Source organism: Danio rerio, chromosome 5 (assembly GCF_049306965.1).
Source record: "Danio rerio strain Tuebingen ecotype United States chromosome 5, GRCz12tu, whole genome shotgun sequence".
Lineage (NCBI taxonomy): Eukaryota > Metazoa > Chordata > Actinopteri > Cypriniformes > Danionidae > Danio > Danio rerio.
Genome location: NC_133180.1, coordinates 64,796,713 through 64,811,564, shown reverse-complemented (window position 1 = coordinate 64,811,564; position 14,852 = coordinate 64,796,713). Strand labels below are relative to the sequence as shown.

The 14,852-nt window shown below is 35.8% G+C and overlaps 1 protein-coding gene across 4 annotated transcripts in view; it reads left to right on the top strand.

Moving 5' to 3' along the window:
• Nucleotides 1-10,380: 10,380 nt before the first annotated feature.
• The window catches only part of mcama (melanoma cell adhesion molecule a), an 89,094-nt gene continuing 84,622 nt past the window's right edge, over nucleotides 10,381-14,852 (top strand). For all 4 annotated transcript variants that reach the window (XM_068221534.2, XM_068221535.2, XM_068221533.2 and 1 more), the window contains exon 1: nucleotides 10,381-10,468. In XM_068221534.2, coding sequence (XP_068077635.1) covers nucleotides 10,387-10,468 — 82 coding nt within the window. In that variant the 5' untranslated portion in view covers nucleotides 10,381-10,386. The remainder of the gene's footprint in view (nucleotides 10,469-14,852) is intronic.

The window sequence follows — 14,852 nt, the reverse complement described above, 5'->3', positions numbered from 1 at the left end:
CCACGCTTTCAGATTTTACCACATTGTCATCCTGTTATTTACTTGCTTATCTTATTTATTTGCTTTTGTTTTACCTGCTTTCTGAAATCATTCTTCACTGCACTCGAACCACGTCGTCATGGTCAACTCCTCTCTGCATCTCAAGTCTGCCGACGTACATGGCAAGCTAACTGGATAAACTGGTAAAGCCTTCCATACAGAGGTAATCGGTAAGCTGGTATGCATGAATAGAAATAGCACGTAGCGCCCCATAGTGTTTGTTTTAAAGATGAAATGCAGCTATACGTAGCCCTGGTTACATAATTTGTGGTCTCCATAAATGTATATAGGGCTACATTTTCAGAATGAGCCTATGTTGTGTGTATGTATGTGTTCTGCTTTTGTGACTTTAATTAACAACAAGGTGTTGCATTCAGTTTCCTTGCATTAGGTTTTCCTACTATGACAATAAGATTCCGATTCTGGTTCATAACTTGTCATTAAAGAGTACACTCACAACTTCTGCTGTTTGTTCAAACTACTTAGTTCAAATGAGCCTAAACAACACAATTCTTGACATTTTTTGGGACAAAATAGTTGTATGTTCAATCCACTTAAATTTGTAAACAAATTAGGTTTTAACTTAATCTGTTTGTGTTGGGACAACATGTTGGGAATTTTCTGAACTATTCATCTGTTTAGATCAATAATAGACAGTTTAGCAAACATTTATAACAAATAATGTACTTAAAACATTTCAATTCAATGTTGATAATTATTGAATTTTTAAGGCAAATACAATGGTGTCCATCAGCTATTTTGTTACCCCGTTCAGCTGGTGTTTCACTTTCACAATCAGATCAGTGTTCTGACAAAAGAAGCAGCAGCTACAGGCTCAAAGACACAATGAGAAGATGGAATACCTCTGGATTGGTGTCACTGAGAGATGATACCAGCAGATAGAGGTATTTGCCCAAAAGGCGAGTGTTGGGTGGCTGTACACCCATGTTGGGACTGCAGGTGCAAATGGGCTTGGATATCTAGTCGTTGTGAGGTCAAATGTTTAGATTCCTCTCTTTCTCTCTCAGATGCAGACACACACACATACACACACACACACACACACACACACACACACACACACAGACATATATTGTGTATAAGGTTAATACGGACTCTCTATAATGTATTTCATAATTTAAAAAAACACTTATCTTGTGGCCTTATCCAATTACTACAAAGCCAACCCTAACAGCAAAACTGTGGAAATATTGTAATGTCAAAAGACCCTGTTATGTCTGATTACCCACTTTGGTTTACAATGACACAAGGTATGTCTTTGTAAACCACCTCAATAAAGCACAACTATGTCATACCTATGTCATTATACAGTTGTAAAGAACATAAACAAGTACTCACACACACACACACACATACACACACACACACACACACACACACACACACACACACACACACACACACACACACACACACACACTTGTATATATGGTTTAGCCTTAATCAATACCCAAGTCTAACAGGAAAACTGTGGACATTTTTGAATATCAAAAAACCTCGTTGTATATGATTTCCTATTTTGGTTTATGAGGACTCAAGCCATGTCCTCGTAAACCACCTTAACAGTGCACAGCCACCACCATCAAGTACACGCTTACACACACACACACACACACACACACACACACACACACACACACACACACACACACACACACACACACACACACACATTCTCTTGCTGCACCATTACCACAACTGAATACCTTCAGTGGGGGTCTCATCCAACCACATACACCTTTTCAGATAACTCAAAGCTTCACTTGGTTCTGATTTAATACACAATGAACCTGGATAATTGTTTTTATCCATCACAGCTGTCTTATTTCTTATCGGTGGAAACTGGGAAGGTGTTTTGAGAGCCATATTCTTCCCCAAAAACATAAATTCTGTCATCCGTTCCTCCCCCTCCTGTAATTCAAAACCAGTATGACTATCATTAATCTGTGGAACTGTTCTAAACTGTGAAATAGATGGGGATCTGCTGATGTGTTTAAAAGGACCAAATACATACAGCACTATTAACTGGGTCCTTTAGAATTGTTACATTTTTTTCCAGTTGTTCTATATGTGGATTGGAGAGAAATGTGAGTCCTGAGATAAGCATAACTGCTTGCAAGAATGTGGAACTTACTGTCTTTGGCAAAGTAGCTGATGTTGAATTGATAGAATGTGCACACCTGTGGATCAAGAAAACTTCTCTTAAATATCACTGCAGTGGTGACAGCAGAAATCCAAATAACCCCCATTAGCTGCTCACACTGAACCACTTCCCTAAACCCAACCAACAGTTTTAAAAAGAAAAGAAAAGCCCTCGCCTGATTTTTACCACATTCTCACCCTGTTATTTACTTGTTTATTTTAATTTTTGGATTCTGTTCTTTACCAGACTCGAACCTCATCATTGTGGTCAACTCCTCTCTGGGTCTCAAGTCCTCCAACGTACATGGCGAGCTACTAAACAAACTGGTAACAGCGGGAAACCCGTCTATATGGAGAGACGCAGTCAGCTGGTGAGCAAGAAAAGGAACAGATCATTGCTTTTTAAACTTGATGCCCTAATGCCTAGCATGCCTGGCACAGAGAGATGTTGCTAAGGGCAGAAAAAACAAACAACCAAAAAAGATATAATCAAGCTACAACTTGAAATTCCAACATGCTGGCAAATACAAAATGGTTACCCACATATAAACAAATTTTCTAAAGGAGCAAGAGATTTTAATCCAGGTTTTTTAAATAGGTCATAATCACTTTATGTAAGACATCTGATTCAATGTCTTTCTTATTCATGCTAAAATCCTCATATATAAGAGTGTACACCAGTTTTTTAATGTATACTCTTAAAATTGAATTGTTAAAAGTTCACCTATGATGAAAACAACCCGGGCTCATTGTGGAAACGTAGCCCTGTTTCTGGACGTTTCTGTGGACCACGATTTACGTCCCGGGAGGTACGTATTCGAGCGTTTTTTGTTTTCGCGGATCCGCGAGAGGCCCCTGTGCGAGATTTTTCACGTCTCGTGCGCCTCTCGGAATAAAAAAAAAAGCAAAAGCCCTCGTCTTCAATTTCGACCACGTTTCCTGATCCCGCCGCGTTCTCACCCTTATTTTTCGGATTCCGTTTTTCGTCTTACCTGATTTCCGGAACCTGCTGTTCCCCGGACTCGATCCCGGTCGTTGTCCACCGCGGCCGGCTCCTCCTCCGGGGCCTCCGCTCCGCCAACGCAACGCTGTGAGCTAAGCGGACAAACTGTTTGCATCGGGAAAGCCCTCCACTCGGAGGCGAGCCGTCGGCCGGCGAGCGCGAAGAGGAGGGGCGGAGCGGCGCCACACTGCCCCGCAGCGTTCGCTCGAAAAAAACCAAACGCGGCCTTTACGTACCTCCGGCCACGTAAATCGCAGTCTCCAGAAACGTCCACGGGGCTACGTTTCCAGAATGAGCTTGGGTTGGATGAAAATCAACTTTTGGAATCTGTTTGGACGGAAAAGTGCGTCCACCATTATTATATAAGAGTGATATAAATACAGGTCTCTTTTCAAAAATTTCCTGATGTTAAAATAAGACCCAAATCCCTACAATTCTGAGGTCGGTCCTTTTTGCGTTTACCAGCTCACCGATTTTCCTTCGTATCTCCTTTGTTATTGCCTGCTGTTACCAGTTTGTCCAGTTAGCTTGGCATTGTCACAATCACCAACGATCTAAAACACCATAGATCGCTGGAAAATTACAAATCCGCCATTTAATGAACTACAACTTCCTACATGCACTCACATGCATACACACACATGTTCCCAATCCTGACTGATGACATACACATCACCCCTGGAGGATTGCCAAGAACTGATTACACTCACTATTTAAGCAACACAGGCGCTCTAGTCACTGAGTCTTGTTATCTGTTAAGTGACATAAAAACGTGTTGTGTTTTAGATCGCTGGTGATCGTGACAGCCATGTGTGTTGGTGAACTTGAGATGCAGAGAGTAGTTGGCTGTGATGACAGGGTTTGAGACTGGTAAAGAACGCTTCCAGAAAGCAGGTAAGACAAAATCAGAGGTCAAAAAATAAAATAAACAAGTAAACAACAGGGTGAGAATGTGGTAAAATCTGAAAATGTGGTAAAAATCTTTTTCTGGATTGCCTTTTAAAAAACTCTCGGTTGGGTTTAAGGAAGTGGGTGGCTGGTCAATCGGTGCTTCTGAAAACACTATTGGTTGGGTTTAGAGATAGAGGGTGGGTCAGTCAGTCAGTCAGTCAGTCAATCATCAGTGGCCTCTGGTGGATTTACGCAAGAACAGCACTTGTGTGAGAAATTTGAGATCTGAAAAAGCGTACATTACAGCCTCTAGTGGATTCACAAAGACAAAAACTGCAAAAATGTAGCATCTGAGACGTATATGGCGCTCTCCAGATATGTATATAGCGGTACGTTTTCTAATTGCTGGATTTCTGGGTTAATAATATGTGTGTGTGTGAGTGTCTGTACTGCATACTGCATTTGTGTGTCACTCTCGATTTCAGAAAGGCTTGAATAAACTTCATCACAAATACATGAAATGAACTTACTTGGTATCTTTGACAAATTTTTTTCATCCCTTATGCTGTTTTACTGATATAACACAGGAGAAACAGACAAGCATGTGGGAACGGTGGGCAGGGAGATCAGGTTATTTGCATTTAAAGCCATAGCAAAAACAGCTCCACTGTACTCAGACAGCAAAATGGGCAGGCTATAATAAATAATCTGATGAGTATTTTGAGCTGAAACTTTACAGATACATTCTGGAGACACAAAAGGCTTATCTTACATCTTGTAAAATGGCTAATCGATTAATATATTGATAATTACATTTCAATACTTTAATCATGAGATCATGACTTAGATTAATCTAGATTAATTGTGAATTTATATTACAGGCTTTATCTGTAATAATGCAGTTTTAAAATAAAGAGATGCATGGCGATCTTGTTTTAAGGAAATAAAACCTCTAGTTCTAGGCTAGCATACTTACCAGACACGTCACCCATTGAGCATGTTTGGGATGCTCTGGACTGGCGTATACAACAGTGTGTTCCAGTTCCTGCCAATATCCAGCACTTTCGCACAGCCATTAGTCCAAATGATTAGTCTAGTTTGTTTCTGTTTCTTCATGTCTTTCCAGATGGACTGCATGTTGTGAGATCTGATCTGATCTGTGTGGAGCACTGGCTGCTCCTTGTACTGCTCCTTGTTTTTCACTGACACACTACACCAAAAAATATAAATAACTGACTAAACGATTTGTAACAACGATTTTATATTTTATATTCTTATATGTTTAAATATGAGCTTTCTGTATGGGAGTGTAAGATTATTTTGAGAGTGAATAATGTGTAAAGATGTAATCATAAATGTGGAGGTCGGATGTAATTTCTTCCTTCAGAGTAAATGAAAATGACTGTGGACAAGAAGATGAAGCAGAGAGAGAGGGAGAGAGAGAGAGAGAGAGAGAGAGAGGGAGAGAGAGAGAGATCTGAATTCTGACTGAGTCAACATCAAAGCCGTGCGATTCTCTTTTTTCCCCTCTTTGGTCATATATGATTTCCTTCAGCGGCCTCAAAGCGCACTTATAAGTCTTAAGGCTCAGTGTGTGTGTGGAGCCCCTCAATAATTCTGACCTGGATTTGATTCGCTGCCAGCTTTTGTTCTAATTACATCTCAAGTGCACTCTCTGAGTTTAGAGAGACTTTCCCATTTTCACTTACATGAAACAGTAAAATGAATTTAAGCACAAAGTTTTTGAACTTTATTAAAGTTTCATAGCATAGTTTTCATATTCAGAAGAATGTTATTTTTAATCATTATTAAATGTCCAAAAAAGATTCATTCATTCATTTTCCTATACGGCTTTGTCCCTTTATTCATTATCCAGCATATGTTTAACATAGCGGATGCCCTTCTAGCTGCAACTCAGTATAGGGTAAGTTAGGTTTTTTGAATTCATTTCATATTCCCTTTTCAAACTATTTTGAAGCCTAAAAGTCGTGCTTCACTGCCATAATACAGACAAATAAGTTGAATTATTATTCAAATATCTTTTTTGGTTTTCACAAACTCATACAGGTTTGCATTAATATGAAAATGAGTACATTTCTTTAGATTTTGCTTTGTTTCTTACTTCACTGAAAAAATTATACTTTAAACCAACTCAAAAATAATGTACTTTTTGCAATTTGTTACAGCATTTTTTTTTCTCAAAGTATGATTTAACTTTAATTCAAACTTTTAAGTTTCGTTTATCAAAAACAGAAATATTTATTGTGGTCAAAAACATATAATTATCTTGTTTACTATAAAGACACTTTTTTTTTTTTTTAACCAACCCAGGCTCATTCTGATTACATACCCCTATATACATTTCTGAAGAGAGCAAAATGCATTCCAGGAGCTAAGGGTTTTGCAGTTTTTGTTTCCAAAAAACCCACCAGAGGGTGCTGTGTATGCTTTTTCAGATCTCAAATTTCTCACACAAGTGCCATTCGCGCCTGTTGTTCTCGCGTAAATCCACCAGAGGCTGCTGTCGACTGACTGACCGATTGAATGACCCACCCTCCTTCCCTAAACCTAACCAATAGTGTTTTAAAAAGCACCAATTGACCAGCACCGATTACAGCTAAATACTGTAATGTGTTACAGCGAAATGTATCAATTTTCCTGAAATTATAGTTTGAACTTGCTTAAAACTGAAAATTATAATTTAATATTAATCCAAATATTTATTCTGCCCAAGGGAAAAATACATTCACTCAACGTCAAAATATGGTTTTTATAGACCATAAATAAAGCGAATTATTTTGGTTCAACTTCAGATCAAAAACTAAGTAATTGATGAGGAAAAAAATTAGGTAAACAATCTGCTGGTGCTTTCGGAATGGCTATAAATGCCACTCAAGATGGTAATCCAAATCATATTAGAAATAGATAATTACCTAATAGAACATGAGCAGTAGCTTTTTCATGTGGTCACATGACATAAAACAGCTGGTTTACAACAAAAATACTAATTTGAGGAAAAAATGCTTTACATTTTAGCCAGTGGGTCTGTTTTTTGCTTTAGGTCAAATTGAATAAAACAGGTTAAAAACAGAATCATATTTTTCAATTGATCCAATATGAAAGACACAGTAGTTTCACTTTTTTAATTGTATGACTATATTTCTTTTTTTCTTTCTTTCTGAACAATATTTTTAAAAGTTATAATATCTTATGCAAATCTTCAATTATTTTGCTGCATTCTCATGCTCAAGCTCCACTAATGAGGAAAATGTACAAATCTGTTTACCTCAATTGCCCTCAAGACGTACACAAGTTCATGAATGAATGTTGTGTTATTTTATGCCCCAGTTTTGAGTACAAGGCACATGGAATGATGGCAAGAGTCTGAGTAGACAGCTGGAGAGACAGACCTCCACTCTCTTTCTCTTTCTCTTTCTCTCTACACACACAAACACACACACACACACACACACACACACACACACACACACACACACACACACACACACACACACACACACACACTCGTTGGTAGGGGAAGTTTACAGATTCTCCATATGCGTAATGTATTTTATACACTAAAATACACTTATTTAATGGCCCTATGCCCTAAATCCAACCCTTACAGGAAACATGTGGCAAGATTTAAAAGTCCAAAGACCCTGTTTTGTATGATTTTGAAGCTTTTTGAATTACAAGAACATCAGGTGTGTTCTCGTAAATCACCATAATATTATACAACTGTCATATATACACTAAAACCAGTACACACACACATATATGCACACACACAGAGAGCCCTCCCTCCAGTAACGGTTAGCTAAGGTGATAGAGGAGTGCTGATAGCAGTAGAGGTTGTTAACAACCTGTGTGCTGACGCAATGTGTTGGATGAAGTCCATCTCCAAAACCAACACACAACCATCAACAACACCTCTTTCCAGAACAATGCAAAACATTTTTTTTATCTCATGGGAAGAAAAGCCTCTTTTTTTCTTCTTCTTTTTTTTTTTTAAAAGATCTGGCTCCAGGAGAAAGTCCTTGCCAGAAAAATGTTCATTTACATTTATGCATTTAGCAGATGCTTTTAAGCTACTTACAAAACTGAAACAACAGCAAAAAAAAAAAAAAAAAAAAAAAAAAAAAAAAGAGCCAGCAGTATTAATGGTGTACAATGCAAGTTTATTACACTGCTGGATTAGAAGGTAAACTAGGGAAGAGGAGAAATTGAAATAATTTATAATGATTATTTTGTGTATTATAGTTTAATTGTGGTTTTAAGAATTTGCTTATTATGTTCCAGGTCAGATCGACCTGCTTTGATTTGCAAATGTACACATTTACAATTTAAATTGAATCATTTGGCAGATGCTTTCTAAAACAACTTACAATTGTGGACACTAGAATTAATAAAACCACAAAAAACAATATGCAAATACTATTACAATTTCCAGCTAGATTACATAACTTATATATTTAATAATTATTAATTAAGATATAAATTATTATTGTTATTGATTTTAAAAAAATCTCATTTATTTATATTTTTTTCTTTCAGTTTTTTGTTTGATTATGTTAAGTGGTGGTGTTTATTGTGTTAAGTGTGTTGATCTTGTTATATGTGAAGCATCACATGGTGTCACACCCCAGGGGAATTAATAAAGCTTTAAACTAAAACTAACTACATGTATCTGTTTGAGTAAAAAGTTTGTTTTGCTCTTCGAGCTATTGATGAGTTAAGAAAGCAATATTTGGTGAGGTTACTGTAATTTTATATTTAAAAAAAAATGTTTGTTATTCTGTGCAATGTTCATTTAAAAAAGATAAATGTATTAAATAATGCTCCATTAGTAACAATTAGTAATACATTTATTATTGTGTAAGTTAAATAATGTTAGTTCATATTCGATATTTAAGTTAAATAATTTTAGTCCATGTAACTTACGGTAAGTTAACATGCACAACTTTGGATTTTGTGCATTAGTAAATGTCGAAATATGATTAATAAATTCTTTACAAGATTATTCATACTCAGTTAATGTTATGCTAATGTAACTTAATGTTAATTTTAAAGAAAATACTAACATTATAACACTAATATTTACAATACTAACATTACTAACATTTACTAATGGACTTTTATTCTAAAGTGTTACAGATAAATGCTCTAAACAACATTACACTTGTTTGAAATTTGGAAAAATAATTTGAAAAGTACTTCGTAAACTATAGAGATGTATAAAAGTAGTACTTAAATTTCGTTTTAATATATCTCATTTATTTACTTGGCTTGGGCAACAACTACACTGCAAAATGCTTTCCGTATTTATTTCTTGTTGTTTCTATTTCAAATATCTATAAATTCATTTAGCAAGAAGCATTTTCTTGATACGCAAAACATAATGTCTTGTTTTCAGAAACAATATGGCAATATTAAGTGATTTTTTCCTTAAAACAAGCAAAATAATTTGCCAATGGGGTAAGAAAAACAATCTTGTTTTCCTTTTGACATAAGATTATTTTTCTTACCCCATTGGCAGATTATTTTTGCTTGTTTCAATGAAATACTCCCTTCATTTTAGTGTATTATTTCTTTAAACAAGAGAAAATATGTTTTGCTTGTCTAGAAATCTCTTATTGATTTAAGAAATTTGAAATATATGGACTAGAAACAAGGCAAACAATCTAAGTAAGAAACGCATTTTTGCAGTACGTGTAGGATAATGATAATTCAAATGAACTGATTTTCATGATTTTTATAATGATTTTTGTTGACTTAAAGTTGATAACAAAATATAGAAGTTATATAACGAATATAGCCTAAACCCTATACAGTCTACCAGAATGTGTTCTAACATATTCAAGATCAATGTTTTTCATGCGACGTCAGCGTGAACAAACATCGATTAGCATAATTGAGTGGTACGATTTTGTATACGTTGGTATTACATCGTAAATTGGCATGTTACTTTGTTAAACACCACTGTGTATACCATATACAATAATATTAGTTAGGTGTGTGGTAGCATATCATGTCCTAAGCAAAGTAGAATCACACTTTTCGTGCATATAAGCATATAACCACACTTCGTGCAAGCTGATTTACCAGAAGCTAAAAACATCGAGTCCGACAAAAATTAGTTTGTAACCGGATTTCTTTTGTAGGCGAACATTAATTGAATGCCCCAAAATTTCCTCCCACTCGCAGTAGGACAGTCCAAATAATCCCTCCCTCTCTCGCGCGCTCCTCCTGGCCAAAACGCCTGTGCTCCTCCAGTGCGCTTCATTCAGATGGATAACTTCAGGAACATGGCTCTGCAAAACACTTCACTTTTACTAATTGTTCTTCAAATCTGCGCTCTTGCGTGGCAAGGTAAGACAATTTGACGTTTATTTTCCATGCGGTGCTGCTTTTTGTTGATGTTTTATTTTTTTGAGAGAAACTTTCTGAAGAGGGTTTCGACCGCGCGCGTTTGAATGACATGCACGCGGATGTTTGGGATGCTGCAGATACTGTATACTGTACGGTAATAGTTATGGCTATTTAACTCCGCTGTTTTCTGTGTACTTTAGAGTTTTCGACGGTTACAAGTTGGCTAGACCACATTTGTAAAGCCTTTTTACCATTTGTCTTTGTTTTTCGCTTGAAAAAAATGAAGTTTGTCATCATCACACTGCATGTGAGCTCAATAAATAGATTGAACTTGTTGAAATAGACACAAAGCATACAGTAACGCATACAGTAATGTAGTAGTACTATAAAAACAATCCGTTTATAATCTTGCTTATATCCTCAGATGTGGAAAAAACGGTAAAATATGGCAAGCATTGATAAACAATAGCAGGTGGATCACCATTTAACACACATATTAAAATTTTAAACACACATATAAAACATATATCGTGTTTGTTTATCTAAACCAAGCATCTTTCTCAGCTTCCATTGTATATGCTCATTTATTTCACTTTTAAGGCCATGAAAATATATTATTTATTGTCATAAAGGTTAAATTACTGAACTTACATGCATCAACCTGAGAAAAAAAAATCATTTTAGAAGAAAATTTCAGATGACACTGTTTTTTTGCATCTTACCTTACCATGCATAAGCTAATCAGCCTATATTATCTAGTAATAAAACATTACATTTCCAAAGCAAATATTTATGTTCATATTCATAATTGGCCAATTTGCTGTTGCATCTGGTTATTTCTACATGAGAAAAATGCTACAGACCATGGGACTGACCACAAATACAGGCTTTGTGTGTGCGTGAGTGTCTGTGTTCAGATAGAATCTGTGGAACTCTGTTAGACTGTTCAAAATGCCATGATGTGAGAGATTTTCACACAGAGATAAGCTGTTCACAATATGCAAAATTCAGTAGTTTATTAACAATTCGTTGCACACACTTATTTATACACCTATACAAATAACCTTGATCTTGCATATTACGCTGTATTCAGTGGTGCACCCTCTTAAGTGCATGACCTACACGACTACAGAACAAGCCCTTCTCATTAAGGAACAGATGATGGACCCCCACTGCATAATCCTCTGCTTGTCCATCTTTATCTGTCCCCCGTTGTGCTGTCGATCTACCTTTGTTGTCCTTGTCCTCATCGTGTTTTCTCCTTTTTCATATTTTGCTTGGTGTGGAATGGATCAGCACTGTCCTGTAAGGTTGGTTCCCCCAAAGGCTCTTAACAAGCCCCTGTCCTTATACCTTCTGTTCAGCCTTGTGTTAATAAGGTCCCTCCAGTCCCCCAGCAGATGAAGTAAAGCTGTCTGTCCTGGGATTATTGACTGAACACCCCGCTAGATAACAGCCCTATGATTAAGAGGGGTCACCTCGCTCTTTCAGTGTAAGGGGTGATTTTTCATTCAAGAACTTGACATTCAAAATGTCATTATTAGAAATGATGTACTGACTGATGTGGATGATGTGTGTGTGGTGGAAAAAGACTTGGAAAAATAATGATTGTTATTATTAACTATCATCATCATTAAATTATGATTGATTTATCTGCATTTGTAATATTTCAGTGTAGTATTTCAGTGTAATATTTCAGTTAGTGTCTTTACACTAAAATGTTAATAATAATGTAAGTATGAGGAGAATAATAATACATAGTAATAACAAAATTTTTTTTCCAGTGCACATTTATTCATTCACATTACTTACTATATCTGCATGTTAATTGTGACATCATTGTGACATCCCAGTCCAAGCGCTCTATCAGACTATATGGGGCGACTCATTAAATGGTAATAATAAACTTTTACAAAGCAATGTAATACTTTCAAAAAAAAAATTGAGTGTATGATTCTACATAAAATCTACTTTAACTTGTGTGATATGACTAAAAGGTGGCCATGAACAAATATTTTCTCAATTCAAATAAGTAGCGGCTTAGACCCGGAAACAGTATTCCATACTTCACTGATACTTCACAATTTAACATGCGGATAATGTCTAATGACACTATAATGACAATATAATCAATCATTTATTGTCACACAGTTAGCCAATTTATATTAATTAACCATGAAAACTTAAAAATAAAATAGTATCAAACTATAAATGTACATATAAATATACATTGGTATATAGTTTTACCATATATGGATTAAATCAACACAATACTATGTGACACACACACACACGCACACACACAAACACACACACACACACACACACACACACACACACACATACACACACACACACAGGGTTTAGGGAAGTGGGTGGGCGCTGGTCAATCTGTGCTTTTTAAAACACTATTGGTTTTGTTTAGGGAAGAAGGAGGGTGGGTCAGTCAATTGGTCAGTCAGTCAGTAAGTCGACAGCGGCCTCTGGCGAAGAGAAATTTAAGACCTAAAAAAGAGGTGGGTTTAGGTTTTGCATAGGATTTGGGATGCAGAATAAGATCATACTTTATAACAATTAATGAACAGTTAATATCTTATTAATAGACAGGTAAGTTAATAGCATGAATTGTGACCTAATCTATAAAGTTACCATAATATTCAATATTGTAGTTATATTATTCATCAAACAGTAACTGACATATTGAGTATCTTTCAAGGACAGAGTGCAAAATATCTCAATATCAAGGCCCTGTCAATCAAAGTAAAAAATAAAGTGAAATTTTAGTGAACAATCCTACTACAGGACATCCGCCAAAATATGCATTTTTAGCTCAGATGTCTACACACTCATTCCCTCCATTTCATATTAGCTGCTTTGTGTGCCAGGGACAAAAAAGATGCCTTGCGTTGGACTTCCTGCTTCCCATAGCAGCTCATGACCCACAGCGGAGGCCATACAATCGAGCGGCTGTTCCTCCTCTGAAGGGCTTTCTATGCCCTGGGTTGAGCCCTGTCTGTCACACTTGACATTGAGTGTCATGTTAAAGCCTGTGGGCTCATTGTTTTGAAGGTGCATATCACTGAAGACCTCAATAGGGATAATCGGCATTGTTAGTTTAGTGTTCGCGTTCAGTGAACAACAACATGTGGATTAGATGAAGGTTGCGCCTTGCATAATTGGAATTCAATTGTCATGTTCAACGATGTATTGTTTTGACCCCAAGTTCATGCTTATTAGTGTTTAATATGAGATATCTGAATGATTAGAAGTGGTTTGTCTTGAGTTGAGGAGTTAATCTTTAATCTAATCCAATCACGCTGAGTTTAACCAGCAGGGGGCAGCAAGAAGGCAATTAACTGAATAATGCTAAACACTTGTGTTATTGATTGTAAACATGCATGTATACAGTACAGTGTGTTTGGGTCGTGCACACGTTAGTGCACTTCATATCTACATTTACAGATATACTGATGCACTTATTCACCTTTCTGACTGTGCTGGTGTGTAGTGTAAACAGTCTCAAATGATGTATCTTGTATATATGTCATATATCATCACTTTTATACATTTGGTCGATATGACGATAATGTGAACATTGTTTTTCTTTAATTTAGTGCTCAGATGTGATGTAACAGAAAGCACAGATGATTTATTCCTTAAAGTAATGATCGTTTTGATAAAATGGTTTATGGAAAATTAAATATTGTGGTGCAGGAACTTAGTCCCTGTGGATTAGTCTGCTCTTGGAAAAAAATGTAATGATAAATTACAAGGTTAAAACATAAAGACATATGCAATACTGAATTGTTAACAGTAATATTTAAAAGATTTATTTTTAGGATAGGTGCATTTTCGTCTGCCTGCTTTTGTGTGATATACAGTACGCTATATACATTTCTTAAAAATATACATTTTTATTTATCAACATATATATATATATATATATATATATATATATATATATATATATATATATATATATATATATATATATATATGTATATATATATATATATATATATATATATATATATATATATATATATATATATATATATATATATATATATATATATATATATATAAATTTATTTATTTATTTATTTGATTATTTAATTTAACACTCACACACTGACTTTCCTTTGGATAGTCAAAATCTCCGGCCACTGCAAAATGAACCACCATTTACTCTGGCATATGTTTAATGCAGCAGATGCCCTTCTAGCCTTAACCCAGAGAGTACACTTACTCGTGAAATCCCAGTGCTGGGAAACTCACATACAGTCTTGTTTAATAATACAAGTAATTTGTCACTGGTTCAAGCCCCAGCTGGGTCAGTTGGCATTTCTGTGTGGAGTTTGCATGTTCTCCCTGTTTTCACATT